Below are 21,601 nucleotides of genomic sequence, written 5' to 3' on the forward strand. Positions count from 1 at the left end.
TGTAAAAAGCAAAATGCGATGAATAGAATACATATTTACCAGAATCGTCTGCCTCTTTTATTGGATTGTATCACCCCATTGGTAGAATCCAGCAATCGTGTTGCGAATCAGAATGCAGGAAATGTTTTAGACTATATTTTCATTGGTTAGACCAAAGGCCTAAAATCTTGACTATACCCTTCAGTTGTGGTATCAAAAACAACTTCACGTGGAGTAAGGAAGAGTGTATAGAAATCGGTGAAATATGGTGAAAAAATTCTTCAGTGAGTACAATATTGTTTCTGTAGTGTAAGACAAAAACAGAATATCATAGCTGGTCTCCATAAGTATGAACTCAATAGCGTACTTTCTCGCAGTTATGAGAGAGGTGAGGTTGGCTATACCTTCAACCTTGCCTAACTAGTAACTAATTATGATCCCTTTGCTATACCACTTATGACTTATCTTATGTTACTTGTAAATCTTAAACCCTGTTTGGGCTTGAAAGGCGTTTCTCAGTCCTTTTCCTCTTCTTGAGCCCTTGGAATAATTTTCACGTCTCGGGTAATCCGCACATATAAATTATTATATGTAGTTATTAAGTTATTAATCACAATTATTAGCAAAGTTAAAGCTCACAGGACAAACATGATACACACTGATGATTTCTGTCGGTGATCGACGCAGGCAATTCCTTCACATTAATGGTCCAATCGATCAGTTGGTTGGCGTTGATGCTGGTGTATCCTGGTGTTGGTGGCCAGTCTGGTATTTTGGCCAACCATATATCCAGATGTTTTTTGAAGGTGTCTGTAGACCCCTGTAATTAGCTAGGTCAAACACCACCAGAGGCGCCACCGTCGATGACGAGCACAAAAGCACGTCATTTTAAGCGCACGCCATTGAAACGGCCAAATTTACATACCCCGGGAAATTTCATTCATTAAAATGTTATGCGAGTGTATTTACTATGATCGTAATAAATTTCAAACAATCACATCATCAGTTACATGTCGGTACATAAAAACATAAGATAAACATGGTGGCCTGCATTCAGCAGTAAATAGAAAATTTGTTTGTTTCAGCATGAAAAATGAGCTAAAAAATCCAGTGAATTGGCAACAGACCAAAATGAACAAAAACTACTAGTCTTGCGGTTTATTCTAATACCAAAACAAAGGCAGAGTGTTACGGAAGAGCTGAGAAATCGGTGGTACTGATTAGTTTTTTTTTTTTTTGAATCGGGTCGGATTATCAGATAACAACAACGGGTGGTATGAATCAAACTGCACTCTATTAAGTTTCTTACTATTATTAGTGTAATAGACGTATAGTTGAATTATTTGAACTATTTTCTATAAAATGTGTGATTTTCATGTAATTTGATGAAAAAGAAATTACGTTTTCATCCTCAGTAATATTACGGACCACAGCTGCAATTTGTCCAGCCCGCCATCTTTGACCACTGATGGTACGGATCAAACTACACTCTATTAAGTTTCTTACTATTGTGTTATTAGTGTAATACATACATACATATACCAAGGCTCTTTCCCCCTTACCAAGGAGGTAGCCAGAAAGGACAAGGCATAAAATCATTCCCACCCATTCCATCCCCGAAAACACTCCACACCCCTCCACCCTCCCTCCCATCATGTAATTTGACGGGATTCGTAGCTGTGGTCGGTAATTTTGCAGAGGATAAAAATGTAACTTCTTTGATCAAATTACAGTACTGTACATGAAAATCACACATTTTAAAGAAAATATGTTAAATAATGCAACCATATGCTAAATTTTTATATAAAATTGTGCATTTGAGTAAAAACAGTCAGTGTTTGGGTTTGGTCGGCAATTCGTGAGACCGCACGTTTTGGCCCGATTTCCTGGGACAAAATAGGCCCGATTTAATACCATTCAAAATGCTAGATGGATGATTCAAATTGCATTGTACTCATAGCGACTTTCTGCATCCCATGAGAACTACTTCAGCTCAAATATCAGGAATTCCATTTTTATGTTGACCTAGCTACTGTAATGTTGCTCAGTGTGGACGGGATGCAGTTAAACAATCTTGGCCCATTGAACAAGAAGCTGTTGTGTATTCAGGACTTGATGCTTAGTGTTTATCCAGGAGTAGTCCTCACATAGCACAACCTACCTCTTCTTTGGTGGACTGTTTTGTTAATACAGGTGTTGGGCACCCTCATCTCTAACACCTTCCAGGTGTAGATGATGATATAGCGTTCCCTGCGCCATTGGAGAGAAAATAGCTGCAACCCCTTCAGCCTCTCCCAGTAATTCAGTTCCTGGAGCCCTTGTATTTTGCTAGTGAAAGTCCTTTGGGGCCCTTCAATCTCAATAATTTCTGATATTTTCTGGGGAGACCAAAGTTGGCAGCAGTATTCTAGGTGTGGTAGAACTAGTGATTTCCACAGGGTTAGCATACACCTTGTACTTCTTATCTGGAAGGTACGTAGGATCCACCCTGATAGATGTCTTGCTTTTAATGTTGCTTGGTTGATGTGATGGTAGAAGGAGGCATCACTGCTCATACTCACTCCCAGATCTTTCACTATGTCCTTAGCAATGATTTCTTGTTGGCCACAGTAATACTTTGTCGAGTTCTTGAGATCTAAATGGTGGCCATAGCATGAAAGCTCGAACTTGTCTCCGTTCAGTGCCATATTGTTCTCCTCTGCCCACCTCAGGATTTCATTAAGGTCTTGCTGTAAGTCTTCGGCATCTTGTTGTGTGCGGATCTTCATTTTGATTCGCGTGTCATCGGCAAAGGATGTAGCTGTAGAACGTTGAAGGTCTCTGTCTGTGTCCCCTATTATGATGAGGAACAGTAAGGGACCTAGTACAGTACCTTGGGGGACACCGCTGATAACACTGCTTGCCTGTGAAGGATTTCCTTGGACGTTGACTCGCTGTTTCCTATCAGATAAGAAGCTGTGTAGCCATTTACCTAGGACTCCACATATTCCAAGCACTCGTATTTTGTGTAAGAGAATCCCATGATCCACCTTATCGAACGCTTTTGCAAAGTCAAGGTATATGACATCAATGTTGTCCCCATCTGATGATACATTTTTTATAACTAAACACTATTTGCTCCCCATCTCTTCTGTGGTAAACAAGGCGAAATAAATTACCGACCATTGTTTAGTCATTGAAACTTTAAATTAATTTAGTTTGAATATTCAAGGAATTGCTGGAAATCATCAGTGCATAAAATTATGAATAAAAAAATGCAAGTTCTATTATTAGCCTAATTCTCATTTTTCTTTGTGGAGAATATAACCCTTTTGGTAAATTTTTAGAAATGTGATATAGCAATAGAAAATGAAATAATAATTTTGTAAATTATAATACACCGACCATTGTTTAGTCATTGAAACTTTAAATTAATTTAGTTTGAATATTCAAGGAATTGCTGGAAATCATCAGTGCATAAAATTATGAATAAAAAAATGCAAGTTCTATTATTAACCTAATTCTCATTTTTCTTTGTGGAGAATATAACCCGTTTGGTAAATTTTTAGAAATGTGATATAGCAATAGAAAATGAAATAATAATTTTGTAAATTATAATACACCGATGTAATGTATGTTATTCTTGGCTGAAATTATTAATAGAAAAAGTTGCAAAAAGCTATAAACAAACAAATGTAGATGATCCAATTGCTTGAGATGCCATCTTTGTTTTGGTAGAGGCCAAACAAATTAAATTTAAAGTATGATAAATTCGTCTATTCTAATATAACCCAACCTAACATTAACCAACCTATCTAACCTAACCTGCATTTAGTAATGTGGTACCTGTAATTCTAGAGGTCAATAGGGTCGTAGTTGTTGTCTCCAACAGTGGCGATTCTAGGGGGGGACTGGGAGGGCCATGGCCCCCCCAGTTTTTCAGCTGGCCCCCAGGTTGCCCCCCCCCCCCAAGTTTTTTTGTATATCCTATTTTTAGATTTTTTATATATATATATATATATACCTTGGTAAATACTACTGCGATACTGACCATGTCACGGCGTCACATGCAGTGGCAATTCTAGGGGGGGCTAGGAGGGCCAAGCCCCCCCCCCAGTTTTTCAGCTGGCCCTCCCACTTTCATAGTCCTAGAATTGCCACTGGTCTCCAATCTCAGAATCTAGTAAAATAAAGATGGTGTCTAAAAGAGTTGAAGTGACTTCATTAATATCTGTATAGGTTTTAGCAACTGTCTTTTTCTGATGATGATTTCTGCCAAGAAAAACATTTATTACAATGATGTATTATAATTTACAAAATCAATATTTAAATTTCTAATGCTATACCGTGTAGGTGTGCACTTCTAAAAAAAATACCACCCTTTCCCCTGAATGTTTGGTATTAGCCATGGTAAATTTTTGCTGTGATTGTATGTAGTATTTGTGGTGCATGTTCTTAACTTTAGATGAAATATGAGGATTTTTTAAGGTAACTGTTCTATAATCTTAGTTTTCCAGAAAGTCTTCATCCTATGAGAAGTCAGGGCATAATATAATACTATATTAATTTATTCTATTCCAGAAAAAAGGAGCAAGCGGATGCCATGCAGCAAACGATACAAAATTGAGCGTAAAGTGAGAGAACACAATCGGAAATTGAGGAAGGATCAGAAGAAACATCCAGACAAGTTTAAAAGTATGATATTTCTGTTTCATATTAATTCCATATTCCTGGGATCATAGTTGCACATTTGGCCTTCTCAAAAGTACATATCAGGAAGGTATTAAAAAAATGCTTTTTTTATATTGCTTTGCAGGAAAAGATCCTGGTGTACCAAACTCATTGCCCTTCAAAGATAAAGTACTTGAGGAGGCAGCTGAGGCCAAGAGGCTACAAGAGGAAGCACGAGAGAAGAGGAGGGAGGAGGCAAAGCTGAGGAGGCAAGAGCAGAAAGATCAGATTTTGAACAAGAAAAGGAATATAGGGTTAGTGTTTTCTTCCTTTTAGAATCAAAGCCCATTACACAATATGAGTGTTGTAGATTACATGTCCATAACAAGACTGAAAGGAATAAAAGATGATGTAAAATATTGTATTTTGTAGGATTTATATAATTTATTATGAAATTTATTACAAATAAACAGTTAATATGAAATAGAAATGAAACATTCTCTCAATATATAAAAACAGTCACAGCTTTGATCTTATATAATTTGCTTTTCATGCTCTTGGCATGAAAATGATTTGGATATGAGGGAAAGTCTGTGAAGGAGAGCTGATTTTTGGTTTACAGATGTTTAGAATTGCAATATTCACATTAATTTATCATGGAGGAGATGTGTGTGATGAGGCAAGGAAGAAGTGAGGATATTGCTTTCCCATGCTTAGCCATCTGACTTTGGTAGGTAATAGCTAATTAGATGAAAAATGGTAAATAACCATTTCTTTCAGGGACATTACTCAATATATTCAGGATGCAGAGACTAGAGGAGCAGAGTTTGAGAAGAGACAGCAAGAGTTACAGAAGGGGTCTGCTGAAGGTTTATCAGATCGATCAGCCAAGACATATTACAAGGAATTCAAGAAGGTAAGGATTGAGAGCCAAGTATTTTTTTTTTTCCAGTCTTTATCTAAATCCCCTGCATCATTAATTATTTTGTGCATATATATATATATATTATAAATAGCAAAGGCTTTTCCCCCCTTACAAGGGAGTTAGCCCCCCCCCCCCAAAAAAAAATCATAAAAACCACTCCCACCCATTCCATCCCCATATACTCCACCCCCTTTCCCCTTCTTATCTTGGTTCTTCCTAGATGATGGGTCATCCCTGCATCTTGCCTACTGCCCTGGGTCAGAAGCAGTGTTGCAAGACACAGCAAGCCTGCTTCATTAAATCAGCGACCCCCCCCCCCTCCCCTCTGTCCCCTCATGCAGAAATCCCTTAGGGCTGTGTCAGTATATTATTCACACATACTCCCTCACCCCCCCATTCCCCACCCACTCCCCCTTATGCATCACAGCATCCTCCATGCACAACCATTCTCCATTCACCTTTGTCTTCTGTCCTCCCCTGTCCTTCCTCAACAGACATTCTCCTCTTTCCCAGTGCCCCTTTTACCCCATCCATCCATCTCATCCTTGGTTGCCTCTTCCACCTCTGCCTTCCACACCTCTTACTAATTTTTCTTCACTCATTCTTTCCATTTGTCCAAACCATCCCAATACTTTTTCATCAATCCTATCTCCCAACTCCCTTTCCACCCCATTTCTCCTCCTCACCTCGTTTCTCACTCTATCCAGCCAATATATATATATAAATATGTAGGATTTGTCAATCACTTACCTGGTTTCTGTGGAAATCCCATTCCTCTGGTTACTTTGCTTCACTCTTTAATTCCCCTTTGTTCTTGCTCACATCTCTCACTCCCTATTCTAACTTACCTAAAACCATTGCTTATTTATAAACCTAAGCCTAGTACAGTTCCACTTCCCCTCATTTCACACACGCATGCACTCAAGACCGGCACCGTCATGTTCCCATGGCACTCCTCCCTCACTGTGACCTTTTTGACCCCACGCCAGAGGTGCCACCACATTCACACCACACACCCCCTTGATCTTGAGATCAAACTATTCTTCATCTCCTCCATTTCCTACTTCATAGTCCTGCAGCCATCTTGGAGGATGTCTGTTGCGACTCTTCCTTATTTTCTCCATAACTCCCCATACAATGAAGATCCAAGATATGTTGTGGCACTCCTTTGACAGAGATGTTGTTCCACAAATTTACCTCCATTATGATCACCCTCGTCCACTGTGACGTGCACTTACCATCTTTTGACCTCACCCATACCTACTCCCCCACCTGTACTGTGGTGGGACCTTCTTCACTATTGGCTGGTAGTCCTGGCCCTACCTGGGGATGTCACCAATCATATTTAAATAAGGCTCTCTGTGGAACTGAGCATTTATCTTGGCCTGACCTAGGGGCTATGTGATACCAGAAGACTGCCTCTATAGGTGGTATGAGCACCCTCTCAGCAATGGACTTAATCATGTGATGGTATCATTCTACTTTTCTATTTCCGCTCAGCCAGTAAGCAGCCTGAAAGAAATGTCTTGTGCTCCACTTGTCCAGCATTTCTTTCAGCACCCCCGACCAAAATGTGGTGCTATTGTCCATCAGAACTTCATCCACTGGACCCCATTCCAGAAATATCTTGTTCATCACCTTTGCAATTTCCTCTCCCATCTTGACGCAGCACAAAGGGATTTCTCCCCGTCTTCTCCTTTTATGCATGGGGGGACAGAGGGGGGGTCGCCGATTTAATGAAGTGGATATGCTGTGTCTTGTGACACTGCTTCTGACCCAGGGCAGTGGACAAGGTGCAGAGATGACCTGTCATCCAGGAGGCGCTAAGATAAGAGGGATGTGGAGTGTGTTCAGAGATGGAATGGGTGGGAATGATTTTATGCCTTTTCCTTTTTGGCTACCTCCCTTGTAAGGGGGAAAAAGCCTTGATGTATGTATGTATCTCCGTCTTCAACTCCCGCCAGACATCGAAGTGTCCCGGGCCACAGTTAACCCTCAATAAGTACATGCCCCACTGATAGTGGGTTACATCAACCACCAAGGTCCTCCAGTTTTCTTCTATGCTAAGTTCCCCCACCATGTGCAGTCTGGGAGTGGGGTCTATTGACTGACACCAGACACATGCTCTCACCACCCGCCAGACTTTTTCCCTTGTTATAGTTGGGCCAACTTTCCTTGCCAAGAACAGGGACCTATGAACACCTAGGTGATGAGTTCCATGCAACTCTTTCATGCAGAGGGACCCTGTAGCACACACTTTAAACTTCATGTCCTGTTCTTTCAGCCAGCTTTTCTTCACTTCTGGTTAGCGTATTCTCTTCTCAGCCATCAGCACTGAGTTCATCCACCCTGCTACTGTGGCTGAGTCAGTTCACCAGGGGCATGTCACTTGAATCTTTCTCTGTCTTTTTTTTTTTTTTGTATCACCTCATGTTTTTTATATATTCTTTGTATACTAACCTTCCTCTGTACTTGTTCTCTGAAGAGGACCACAGTTAGTTGTCAAAATATAAGGATTACTTCACTTCCGAGTTTTTTTTTTTTTTTTTTTTTTGCAAGCTAGCCACTTTATCCATCTTATAAGTCCCTGTATGGATGAAAGGATTATGCATTTCTGCATGTGCTTGCATACATGAACCAATGGAAAACATTGTGTGTGGCAACCTGCTGATTATTCAATTATAATCATAGGTGATCCTGAGTGCTTGGGCTTTGGTCTTTCTCCAGGAAGCCATTAATTTTAATGGGACGTCTTCAGGTCTAATCATGCATCAACATTGTTGTTGCTAGATTCACATCTAGTGTGAAAAGGGGCATATTAACCTAAGCTTGATTGCATAAAGAAAAATGTGCTAGTATCATTTTTGCAAAAGGTAAAGGTTGCAAAGAGGAGAGCAGATGTGAAATGGGGTAAGAGTTTGACAGAAAATTTTGAAAGTAATAAAAAGATGTTTTGGAAAGAAATTAAGAGAGGAAGAGGAGGCGAATCAAGTAGAAAAGAAAAGGTAAAAGGTGCAGATGGAGAGATGATAATGGTAGTAAGGGGAAGATGGGCAGAATATTTTAGGGAGTTGCTTAATGTGAAGGAGGATAGGGAAGGAAAGATAGCTGCAGTGGGAAGTGTGAAGAAAATGTGAGTGATGAATGAGGAGAAATAAGGAAGGATGAGGTGAAGGCAGTTGTTAACCCCTTCCATACGGTGTCGCACACGTAGGCGTCATGGGGAGCGAGTGTATTCGCGAGGCTGCCATATCGGCGTCTTGATTATATTTATTGTAGTCGCCCCTCCATAATGACATTCTTTCTAATTCTTTTGTAATCGCATTTTCTATGGTTATCAAAATTCACGGGTGAAGAGAGAACGATCGATATAAGCGGTGACTATATTTTATGGTGCGAGTATTATTACGACACGTCGTACGGCTGGCATTGGCTGCTGCCACCGAGATCTAAGTCCATGACGCCTACGTGTGCGGCACCGTATGGAAGGGGTTAAGATGATGAAAGCAGGTAAGGCACCTGGTCTGGATGGATGCCATGCGGAATGTCTGAAAAAGGGAGGTACAGTGATGGTGGACTGGTTGGTGAGGTTATTTAATGTTTGTTGGAGAGAGGGTAGAGTGCCAGAGGACTGGAGGAGTGCCTGTATAGTTCCTCTTTACAAGGGAAAAGGGGACAAGTGTGAATGTAGTAGTTTCAGATGGATTAGCTTGTTGAGTGTAGTTGGGAAGGCTTATGGGAGGATCTTGGTTGAGAGGATTAGGAGAGGAACAGAAGGAGTAATTGGTGAGGAACAGTGTGGATTTAGGACAGGTAGAGGTTGTGTAGATCAGATCTTTGTGGTAAGACAGATATGTGAGAAAGCTATAGGAAAGGGGAAGGATGTTTTTTGGGCTTTTATGGATCTGGAAAAGACTTATGATAGGGTAGACAGAAAGGCACTGTGGGAGGTTATGAAGATATACGGGATAGGAGGAAAGCTTCTAGGAGCTGTCAAGAGTTTTTATGAGAATAGTAGAGCTTGTGTCAGGATTGGAAATGGAGAGAGTGAGTGGTTCGAGGTAAAGGTGGGACTTCGTCAAGGATGTGTTATGTCACCCTGGCTGTTCAACTTATACATGGATGGGGTGGTGTGAGAGGTAAATGTAAGGGTAGTGGGCAAGGGATTGGAGATGGTTAAAGAAATTGGAGAAAAGTGGGAGGTGAGCCAGTTGTTGTTTGCGGACGACACTGCGCTTGTGGCAGGATCGGAGGAGGGATTGAGGAAGTTGGTGGCAGAGTTTGGGAGAGTATGTGATAGAAGAAATCTAAAGATAAATGTGGGTAAAAGTAAGGTGATGAGATGTACAAGGGGTGAAAGTGGCAGTAGACTGGAAGTGAACATTAAGGGAGAGCGACTGGAGGAAGTGGATAGTTTTAGATACTTGGGTGCAAGTGTAGCAGGGAAAGGTGGAGTGAAAGTGGAGGTAGAATGTAGATTGAGAGAAGCGAGTAAATGCCTTGGTGGATTAAAAAGTGTAATGAGGAATAGACATTTGGAAATGGATGCTAAGAGGAGACTGTATGAAGGAGTGATTGTGCCAACATCACTGTATGGGGCAGAAACATGGAACATAAGAGAAGAAGAGAGAAGGAGTTTGAATGTGTTTGAGATGAGGTGTCTGAGAAGTATGATGGGGGTTACTAGGCTAGATAGAGTGAGAAATGAGGAGGTGAGGAGGAGAACGGGGGTGGAAAGGAAGCTGGGAGATAGGGTTGATGAAAGAATATTAGGATGGTTTGGACACATGGAAAGAATGAGTAAAGAAAGACTAGTAAAAGAGGTGTGGAAGGCAGATGTGGAGGGAGTGAACATGAGGGGGCGTCCTAGGATGAGGTGGATGGATGGGGTGAAGGGGGCTTTGGGGAAGAGGGGAATGTCTGTTGAGGAAGGACGGGAGAGGACAGAAGACAGGGGTGAATGGAGAATGGTTGTATATGGATGATGTTGTGATAGCTTGAGGTGGATGGGGGGTGAGGTAGTATGTGTGAGCAAAATTTGATGCAGCCCGAAGGGATTTCTCCCCGTCCTCTCATTTTATGCAATGGGGGGACAGAGAGGGGGGGTCGCTGATTTAATGAAGCGGCCTTGCTGTGGATGTGCTGTGTCTTGCGACACTGCTTCTGACCCAGGGCAGTGGACAAGGTGCAGGGATGACCCATCATTCAGGAGGTGATAAGATAAGAGTGTTGGGGTGTGGAGTGTATTCAGGGATGGAATGGGTGGGAATGATTTTATGCCTTTTTCTTTTTGGCTACCCCCCTTGTAAGGGGGAAAAAGCCTTGGTATATGTATGTATATGTATGTATAATTTTTGCATAGTTTAATCAGAAAGGAGTCAATGGGATGAGTGTAATGGTGTGAAAAAGGAGTAGGATATTTCCTCTCCCATAGCTTGCCTCAACACTTTGCAGGTAATGACACAAATTAAAAGAACAAGTTTAAAGTTACCATCTTAAATATTTTTATTCTTTTTTTTTAAGGTAATAGATGCAGCAGATATCATTCTAGAAGTTTTAGACGCTAGAGATCCCCTTGGTTCAAGATGCCCACAAATGGAGTCTACTGTTACTTCACAACCTAACAAGAAACTTGTCTTGGTCCTGAACAAGGTGGATTTAGTACCTCGTGAGAACACTGAGCAGTGGCTAAAGTATCTGAGAAGAGAGCACCCCACTGTTGTATTTAAGTCATCAACTCAAACCCAGAATAACAGAATTAGCCAAGTGTCAAATGAGTAAGTAGAATGAATACCTGAAAATTTATGTAGAATATAGAGGGGCCCACAGCCAACAGTGAGTGCCTGCTGGTGGCCCTAAATATTTCTTGTTATTACTTGTGTTTGCTATTGTAACCCAAATATAACAGGGTAGCTACAATAAATGCATAAAATGTTAAAAGATGTGTCTGTATGTATATATGTACACATTCCGTGATTTTCGGTTACATGTCAAGGTGTAGTTTAATAATCAAAGACAATAAAATCTCTTTCCAGTGTGCTGAAATCTTCTAGTGACCTTCTGCAGTCCTCAAGATGTCTGGGGGCTGATGTTCTCATGCAGTTGCTGAAGAATTATTGCCGTAACAAGGGCATCAAGACTGCCATTTGTGTTGGTGTTGTTGGGCTTCCTAATGTTGGAAAGAGCAGTCTCATTAACAGCTTGAAGCGAAGTAAAGCTTGTGGAGTGGGGTCTACTCCAGGATTTACAAAGTAAGTGTCAATTTATTTTTTATTTATTTATTTGTTCATTTATTTTTTAATGGATGGATGGGGTAATAGGGGCATTGGGAAAGAGGGGGATGTCTGTTGAGGAAGGATGGGAGAGAACAGAAGATAGGGCTGAATGGGGTATTGTTGTGTATGGATGATGCTGTGCTGAGGGGGAGTGGGTGGAGGATGGGGGGGGGGGTGAGGGAGTATGTGTGGAAAATAAATTGATGCAGCCCGAAGGGATTTCTCCCCATCTTCACAATTTCTGTATGAGGGGACAGAGAGGAGGGGGGGGGGGTTGCCAATTTAATGAAGTGGCCTTGCTGTGGATGTGCTGTGTCTTGTGACACTGCTTCTAACCCAGGGCAATGGGCGAGATGCAGGGATGACCCGTCATCCAGGAGGAGCCAAGATAAGGGAGGAGGGTGGATAGGAGTGGAGTATGTTACGGATGGAATGGGTGGGAGGAGGGTAGCCTTATCTCCAATATAAGTTTATAGCAAAGTTAAACAAATGAGATAGGTGAGAATAATGCAATTTTTTTTCTCTAGAAACATGCAGGAAGTACATTTGGACTCAAAAGTGCGACTGTTGGACTGTCCTGGTATTATCCTGCCAGGGGGAGACACAGCAAATGATGCAGCGGCTGCACTTCGTAATGCTGTTAAGGTGGAACAATTACAGGATCCTGTAAAGCCTGTGCAGGCTATTGTAGCAAGAGCAGACAATCAACAGGTGAGCCAGAGTAATGATTACCTTTTCACTTTTGAAGACAGTAGCATATTTTTCTGATTTTGTTTTGATATCCAAACTAGAATGGACCTAATTTGACTGAAGAAGGGTCTTAAGTAATTAAGAGAATCCTGGAGTATTCTCAGCAGTTGTATTTAAAATAAAAATTTTGAAATATGCTAGAATTAACCTCTTCCATATGATGATGCCTATGTAGACATCATGAGGCATGAGTGGGTATACAAGGATGCTGACGTTGGCTTCTTGTTTATATTTTGTTGTTGTAGCTAAGTGACCCCCGAATTCTATGAATGGGTTTGATCACGTTTTCTGTGTTTATTATTACTCAGAGTGAAAGAGAACAAGTAATACAGCAGTGACTTTATATTTGATAATGTTATGGTGTGATGCATTGTACATTAGGCATCCAATGCTGCTCATGAGAATTTGATCCGTATTGAAGAGGTTAAGTGGATTGAATATGGCACCTCCCTTACAAGGGGGAAGAAGCTTTTTAGTATATATAAATTTCTAAATGGTTTAACAGGCATCAATTACCCCTCTGAAGTGGTATAATTATACCCATATACCTATACCTGGTATATAGGTATAATTCATAATGTTTAATTTCTCAGCTTGAACACAGAATTAACTTGACATATTCTTTCACAGCTTATGATTCACTACAGACTAGAAGAGTTTAAGGACACCAATGAATTCCTTGTGCTTTTAGCCAAGAAGAGAGGAAAGTTGAAGAAAGGGGGAGTGCCTGATGTAGAACTCATGGCACGCAGTGTCCTCAATGACTGGAACATGTGAGTGATAGCACACCTATATTTTTTGTCATCTCATCATTCATGTGGTGAATTATAGAATGAAGGAACTGATTAACTCTAGTAGAATAAAAAGTGTTATGAGAAATAGGGGATGAATGCAGAAAAAAAGGATGAAGGAGTATCTGCACCCAAAGGTGGTTGAATGGGTTTTATTTGTTTATTGTGAAAGTGTGCTTTGACTAGACACCCCTCTTACAAGGAGGAAAAGGCTTTTGATATACATATTTTGTAGTATCAGTATGGTAGTGTTGATGGGTGGGAGTGGATGCATGCTTTTGACTTAGCTATCTCCTTTATGACAGTTTGGGGCTCAAGAAAATTGTGACTAAATTTTTTTTCTTTGTCAGGGGACGAATAAAGTACTACACCAAGCCTCCTGAGATCACTGATACACAGGTTTCAGTGACTCTGACTTCTGAACTGGCAAAAGAATTTGACATTGACAGCCTTCAAACAACAGAAGGTTCTCTCCTTTCAACAGTTGACAAGTTTAGGCCTTCAGAGACTATGGAAGTTGGCTCATTTGGTCCTCTCACTGATGTTAAGGAAATGGAAGAAGAAATGGATGGGGATGAGGATAGTGATGATTATGAGGAGGAGGAAGAGGAATATGAAGATGACGATGACATGGAAGAGGATGAAGTGGAAGAAGATAATGTGGTGAGTTCCTTGTATCTTTTAGGTATTAGATTTCCTTCCTCTAACAATGTAAATTAGGTATGCATTCATATTTAACAAAGGAAAAGCATGCTGACAGGAGACCTTCAGGTCTGTAACTAGGTCGGATGAAGAAAAAAAAATTGATACATGTATACCTATGGCTATTTCCCCCTTACAAGGGAGGTAGCCAAAAATCAAAGTCATTAAATCCACTCCTACCCATTCCACCCTCACCTGCTCCACACCCATTCATCCCCCTCCCTCCCTCTTATCTTGGCACCTCCTGGATGACAGGTCATCCCTGAATCTCGCCCAATGTCCTGGGTCAGAAGCAGTGTAGCAAGACACAGCATATCCATAGCAAGGCCACTTCATTTAATAGGTGATCCCCCCACCCCTCTACATCCCCTCCTTTGGGCTGCATCAGAATATCATTCACACGTAGTTCCTCATCACATCCCCCCACTCCCTTCCATGCATCACAGCATTATTCATATACAACCATTCTCCATTCACCCCTATCTTCTCCCTTCCTCAGCATACATTCTCCTCTTTCCCAATGCCCCTTTTACCCCACCCATCCATCTCATCCTTGATCGCACCCTCATGTTATCTCCTTCCACCTCCACCTTCCACACCTCTTTCACTAATCTTTTTTCACTCATTCTTTCCATGTGTCCAAACCATCCTAATACTCTTTCATCAACCCTATCTCCCAACTCCCTTTCCACCCCTGCTCTCCTCCTCACATCATTTCTCAATCTAGCCTAGTAACCCCTATCATACTTCTCAGGCACCTCATCTCAAACACATTCAAACTCTTCCTCTCTTCCTGTCTTGTGTTCCATGTTTCTGCCCCATACAGTGCTGTCAGCACAATCACTCCTTCAAAAAATCTCATAGCATCCATTCCCAAATGTCTGTTTCTCATTACACTTTTTAATCCCTCAAGGCATTTACTTACTTCTCTCAATCTATGTTCTATCTCCACTCCTTTTCCTGCCACATTCGTAGCCAAGTATCTAAAACTATCCACTTCCTCCAGTCTCTCCCTTAATACTCACCTCCAATTTGCTGCCACATTCTCCCCTTGTACATCTCATCACTTTACTTTTACCAACATTATCTTCAGCTTCCTTCTTTCACACACCTCCCCAAACTCTGTGATTAACTTCCGTAATCCCTCCTCTGATCCTGCCACAAATGCAGTGTCATCAGCAGTTTAATTATACTAAATAAAAAATAAAATAGATAATGATAAATAATAAGCAGATAAATGATAATAATTCATAATAATTTAGATAATAAATAGAAATTATAATGAATAAATAAAATAAAATGAATGGCAGATATTACAGCGTCTTCCTTAGGTTTTTATCTAAATGAATCTTTAAAACTTTGAATCATACTACAATGCACTGCCTCTGCTGGAAGTTTATTCCATTCATTTTGTACATGGTTGTCAAAGTTGTTTCTACCCCCCTTCAAATTTAAATCCACTTCCTGACAGTTTGAGACCATTATTTCTTTCTGAATTGCATTCAGGGTGAAAAAAATTTCACTCTTGATGTCAATTTCTTTTAGAATCTTAAGACATTTATCAATTCACTCGAGTCTATGCATTTGTAGGGGTCTTGGCTGCATGTATTGTGAGGTTAAAAGCTGCTCAGTAGCATGCAGCACTAGGGTCTATATGGGGTGCCATTACGGACCAGAGATGCACATCATTTTGTCTGTGGTAGAAGTCTATCCTTAGAGAAATTATGATATTATATTGTGACTATCCCTCTGTTATGCTGTCCTCCTATTCTTGATTCTTTCATGTACCACTTCTCTGTATATTCATTTCCTTCTTTTGCCTAACCCTGTGGTGGGGGAAAGGAATACTGCCACAAGTCTTCCTACTTGAGTTGTAAAAGGTGACAAAAATGGGATTGGAATAGGATTAGGCATCCTTCTCTCTGTAGCCCCAAAGGGGACATTCCTAAAAAAAAAAAGTAAAGGCATAAAAGGGTCTGGGAGGATTTTCCAACTAGAACCCTAAGGTTTGGGTCTTTTAATGTGTGTGGATGTGGTACAGATGAGAGTAAAAAGGAATAGATAGGCAGTATGTTTGTGAGAAGAAAGATGATGTGTTGGCATTAAGTAAAACTAAGTTGAAAGGGAGGAGCAAGTTCGAGTTTGGGATAGTGTCAGGAGTGAAGAAAGGATAAGGGAGAGAAGGGGTGGCTTTACTATTAAGTGAAGAGAAAGGTAAACATGTGGTGGAGTGGAAGGAGGTTTCTTCAAGATTTATGTTGTTGAAGATGAAATTGAGTAGGGAGATGTGGGTATTTGTAAGTGTATATGGGCCTGGTAGTGAAAAGAGTGTAGAGGAAAGGGAGGCTTTTTAGATAGATTTAAATGAGTGCATAGAGAGTTTAGGGAGAAATGCCGGTGTAGTGGTATTGGGAGATGTTAATGTTAGAGTAGGAGATGAACCAATAGATGGAGTGATTGGGAAGTGTGTTGTTCAAGGAAAAAAATTGTAGTGGAGAGTTGAGGGTGGAGATGTGTCTAAAAAGAGAGTGGATGATAGCAAATACAGTGTTTAGGAAGAAAGTCAAGCATGAGTACACATGGTAGAGCATGGTGAATGGAAGAGTGGTAGATAAGGCATTAATGGACTACATAGTAGTAACCAGGACAATAGTAGGAAGAGTTTTGGATATACATGTCCTAAGGGAAGAGAGTGGGGGAATATCAGATCATGTTTTGGTGAAACGAAGCTGAGAGAGGTGTGGGAGGGAGTGAATGATAGAATAGAACTAGGAGTGGAGGAGGAATGGGGATGTTTCAAGGAGTAAGTCACAAGGTGCGAAAAGTTGGTTGTGTTAAACAAGGAGGACAGGAGGAAATAGAAGGAAGGGTAGTGAGTAGTGGGATGAGGAAGCAAAGGTTGTAGTAGTGAAGCAAGCATTCACAGATTGGGTAGAAAATAGGACAAGAGAATCATATGAGATACAAAGAAAAGAGACATAAAGTGTAAGATAAAGGAGGCAGAGAGGAGAACAGATGTGATATGGGATAAAAGTATGACAGAATTTTGAAAGTAATAAAAAGATATTTTGGAAAGAAATTAAGAGAAGAAGGAGGCAAATCAAGTAGAGAAGAAAAGGTAAAAGATGCAGATGGAGAGATGTCTATGGAAGAAACGGCAGTAAGAGGAAGATGGGCAAAGTATTTTAGAGAGTTGCTCAATGTGAAGGAGGATAGGGAGGGAAAGGTAGTTGCAGTGGGAAGCACTAAGAAAATGACAATGATGAGTGAGGAAAATGGAGGAGAAATAAGGAAAGATGAGGTGAAAGCAGTTGTAAAATGATGAGAGCAGGTAAGGCACCTGGGTTGGATGGGTGTCATGTGGAGTGCTTAAAAAAGGGAGGTACAGTGATGGTGGACTGGCTTGTGAAGTTGTTTAATGTTTGTTTAAAAGAGGGTAGAGTGCTGGAGGAGTGCCCATATAGTTCCACTTTACAAGGGAAAAGGGGACAAGTGTGAGTGTAGTAGTTTCAGAGGGATCAGTTTGTTAAGTGTAGTTGGGATGGCTTATTGGAAGGTTTTGATTGAGAGGATTAGGAGAGGAACAGTGGGTTTAGGACAGGTAGGAGTTGTGTAGATCAGATTTTTGTGGTAAGGCAGATATGTGAGAAAGGTTTAGGAAAAGGTAAGTGTGTTTTTTGGGCCTTATGGATTTGGAAAAGGCTTATGAAAGACAGGAAGGCACTGTGGGAGGTAATACGGGATAGGTAATATGGGATAGGAGGAAAGTTGTTAAGAGCAGTCAAGAGTTTTTATGAGATTAGGAAAGCCTGTGTTAGAATCAGAAATGAATAGCGAGTGGTTTGAGGTAAAGGTGGGACTTTGCCAGGGATGTGTTATGTTGCTTTGGCTGTTCAATTTATACATGGATGGGGTGGTGCGAGAGATAAACACAAGGGCAGTGGTCTGGGGATTGGAGATGGTTGGGGAAAATGGAGAAAAGTGGGAGATAAGCCAGTTGTTGTTTGCTGATTACACTGTGCTTGTGGTAGGATCAGAGGAGGTATTAAGGAAGTTAGTCACAGAGTTTGGGAAGGTGTGTGCAAGAAGGAAGTTGAAGATAAATGTGGGTAAATGTATGGTGATGAGATGTACAAGGGGAGAATGTGGCAGCAAATTGGAGGTTAGTATTAAGGGAGAGAGACTGGAGGAAATGGATAGTTTTAGATACTGGGGTACGAATGTGGCAGGAAAAGGAGGAGTGGAAGTAGCATATAGATTAAAAAGTGTAACAAGAAATAGACATCTGGGAATGGACATTAAGAGGAGATTGTATGAAGGGGTGATTGTGGCGACAGCACTGTATGGGGCAGAAACATGGAACATAAGGAAAAAAAAAAAAAAAAAAAAAAAAAAAAAAAAAAAAAAAAAAAAAAAAAAAAAAAAAAAAAAAAAAAAAAAAAAAAAAAAAAAAAGAATTCAAATGTGTTTGAGATGAAATGTCTGAGAAGAGAGTACTAGGCTGGATAGAGTGAGAAACAAGGAGGTGAGAAGGACAGTGAGGGTGGAAGGAGTTGGGAGGTAGGGTTGATGAAAGAGTAATGGGATAGTTTGGACACATGGAAAGAATGAGTGAAGAAATATTAGTAAAAGAAGTGTGGAAAGCAGAGGTGGATGGAGTGAACATGAGGGGGCAACCAAGGATCAGATGGATGGATGGAAAGGGGCATTGGGAAAGAGTGTGGTGTCTGTTGAGGAAGGAAGGGAAAAGACAGAATGTAGGAGTGAATGGAGAATGTTTGTGTATGGATGATGCTGTGATGCATGGGAGTGGGTGGAGGGTTAGGGAGTGAATGGTATTTTGATGCAGCTGGAAGGGATTTCTCCTCAGCTTCTCTTTTTCTGTATGAGGGGACAGAGAGGGGGGTTGCCAATTAAAGAAAGCAGCCTTGCTGTGGATGTGCTGTATTTATTTATTTTTATTTATTTATTTATTTATATATATATTTTTTTTTTCTCACTAATGAAACAGCAATCTCATTTGTCATTTCATTTTATCTCTAAAATCATATTTAATGATAAGAAAAGTGTGTATGAATCTGTTTTATTAATCTAAGCCTTTACAGCTTTCAGGCAACGTCAAAGTTGAAATAAATACAACAAAACCAGAATCCACAGAAACTGAAAAGAAGGAAAGATGGGAGACTAAGATAGCAGAATTTGACCCCGCAACTATTTCTCTAAAAAAATATCAAAAGAAGATGCAAAAGAAGGCAAGAAAGGAGAAAAGTAGAAATGTGAAACGAATGGATGATTTGGCAGATGTGATGACAACTTTTGGAGGACTCAAGGACAAGGCAGAGAATGATGACTACGATTTCAATGATTACTTTGAAAAGAAGTGATGAAATTTATTGGTGTTTTCAGTGATGTGTGATATTGAACACTACTTTCTTGAACTTTAAAGTATATTTTTATCATCATTGATATCCATAATCATTGTTCATTTTTCATCAATTATTTTTGTACATCAGGCTCCTGTTATATTAGAGCTCACACATTGCAGCAAATTTATTTCTATCAAGTCCTCATTTTATGCACAAGAATTTCAGATATGAGAGTTGTGTTATGCAGTGTGGCTCAATTCTTCCCATTGAATTCACACCATATGACAATATTTTAGAATCCCATATATGGAGGGAATATTGTGATCACTTGTATCCCAAATTCTCATGGGTAACAAAGAAATTGAGAAATTTGCTCACTATACACATTGATACAATTTAGGTGGTAGTGCTGCAGCTGTTTATGGTATCCAAAGTTGAGAACTGAATCTGTATACATTATACATTGATTCAATGTTGAGTTTTGTTTTATTATAGAACCTTAACTTGAGGACTGATTTATATGTCCATGAAGGGCTGGTCGTGGAATGCAATGCCTTTTTGGGAAGATATAAACCTATTCTGAATCTCTTGCAATTATATGAAAACCTTTTTACAACCATACATGCATATATATCAAAAAGCCTGTTCCCCACTGTTAGGGAGGTGACCAGCCAAGGCATGTGCCCACCCTTCACCCATCCCACACCAATTTGTTTTCCCTTTATCATAGGTCCTTGTGGTTAAAGGGACATCCTTGTCCATTGTCTAGGTCATTACCAATGCAGCAAGACACAGATATGCTATGCTTTAGTGACCAGTAGGAGTGCCAAATAATTCCAGTTCCTGTTAGGTTTACCTTTTCAACTTGTACACCATATCCTGCAAAGTGGGATGGCAAGGATAGAAGTGATGCCAAACTAAAGACCACAAAAGCCACAACCCAATTACAATATTCAATAGCCTTCCCCCCCACCCCATGCCCGTGTCCTCTCCTTCCCAACTTGATCTCATTACTTCCTCGCCTCTGCACCCTTCCACATGCTCTTTGTTATTTGAAGTCACCCTTGTCATGTGCCCAATCCATGTCTTTGTTGAAGAAGGCTGATGTGGTGGAACAGAATGATATAAATATTGATTAAATAAAGAGTAAATAGTTGAAAAATAAAAAACAAGCTAGTGGCATAGAAACAATCCCATATTAATACAAGGGAGACAGGAGTCTAACATTTCTATTGTGGGAGGGTCTGAGGATTATTGTCAGCCACTGAGGTGTTTCTACATACATACATATACCAAGGCTTTTTCCCCCTTACAAGGGAGGTAGCCAAAAAGGAAAAGGTATAAAATCATTCCCACCCATTCCATCCCTGAATACACTCCACACCCCTCCACCCTCCCTCTCATCTTAGCACCTCCTGGATGACGGGTCATCCCTGCACCTTGTCCACTGCCCTGGGTCAGAAGCAGTGTTGCAAGACGCAGCACATCCACAGCAAGGCCGCTTCATTAAATCGGCGACCGTCCCCCCACGCATAAAGGAGAAGACGGGGAGAAATCCCTTCGGGCTGCGTCATAATTTCCTCACACATACTACCTCATCCCCCATTCCACCTCATGCATCACAACATCATCTATATACAACCATTCTCCATTCACCCCTGTCTTCTGTCCTCTCCCATCCGTCCTCAACAGACATTCCCCTCTTCCCCAAAGCCCCCTTCACCCCATCCATCCACCTTATCCTAGGACGTCCCTTCATGTTCACTTCCTCCCCATCTGCCTTCCATACCTCTTTTACTAGTCTTTCTTCACTCATTCTTTCCATGTGTCCAAACCATCCCAATACTCTTTCATCAACCATATCTCCCAACCCCTTTTCCACCCCTGTTCTCCTCCTCACCACCTCATTTCTCACGCTATCCAGCCTAGTAACCCCCATCATACTTCTCAGACTCCTCATTTCAAACACATTCAAACTCCTTCTCTCTTCCTCTCTTATGTTCCATGTTTCTGCCCCATACAGGGCTGTTGGCACAATCACTCCTTCATATAGTCTCCTCTTAGCATCCATTCCCAAATGTCTATTCCTCATTACACTTTTTAATCCACCAAGGTATTTACTCGCTTCTCTCTAATGTTTCTAGTTAGTAAAAATCAAGGAGG

At 40.7% G+C, this 21,601-nt stretch overlaps 2 protein-coding genes across 3 annotated transcripts in view; one reads left to right on the top strand and one right to left on the bottom strand.

Moving 5' to 3' along the window:
* Cog3 (conserved oligomeric Golgi complex subunit 3) overlaps positions 1–21,601 on the bottom strand; it is a 56,962-nt gene that overhangs the window by 17,484 nt on the left and 17,877 nt on the right. The window lies entirely within an intron of this gene.
* Positions 106–19,916, top strand: Ns1 (Nucleostemin 1). 2 transcript variants are annotated; one of them, XM_076184843.1, is made up of 10 exons: positions 106–263; positions 4,540–4,653; positions 4,775–4,943; positions 5,410–5,545; positions 11,078–11,331; positions 11,590–11,805; positions 12,357–12,540; positions 13,210–13,352; positions 13,721–14,033; positions 19,178–19,916. In XM_076184843.1, the coding sequence occupies exons 1-10, from the start codon at positions 245–247 to the stop codon at positions 19,454–19,456; spliced, it is 1,827 nt and encodes a 608-aa protein (XP_076040958.1). In that variant the 5' UTR covers positions 106–244; the 3' UTR covers positions 19,457–19,916. The 2 variants fall into 2 exon arrangements, with proteins under 2 accessions (XP_076040958.1, XP_076040959.1); XM_076184844.1 differs by having other exon boundaries at positions 237–367.

Source organism: Oratosquilla oratoria, chromosome 5 (assembly GCF_046742065.1).
Source record: "Oratosquilla oratoria isolate Oo_2021 chromosome 5, ASM4674206v1, whole genome shotgun sequence".
Lineage (NCBI taxonomy): Eukaryota > Metazoa > Arthropoda > Malacostraca > Stomatopoda > Squillidae > Oratosquilla > Oratosquilla oratoria.

Coding starts and splice junctions, on each gene's coding strand:
- Ns1 (XM_076184843.1), top strand. Junction 11,332..11,589: donor ATTAGCCAAGTGTCAAATGA/GTAAGTAGAATG, acceptor ATCTCTTTCCAG/TGTGCTGAAATCTTCTAGTG. Junction 11,806..12,356: donor TCTACTCCAGGATTTACAAA/GTAAGTGTCAAT, acceptor TTTTTTCTCTAG/AAACATGCAGGAAGTACATT.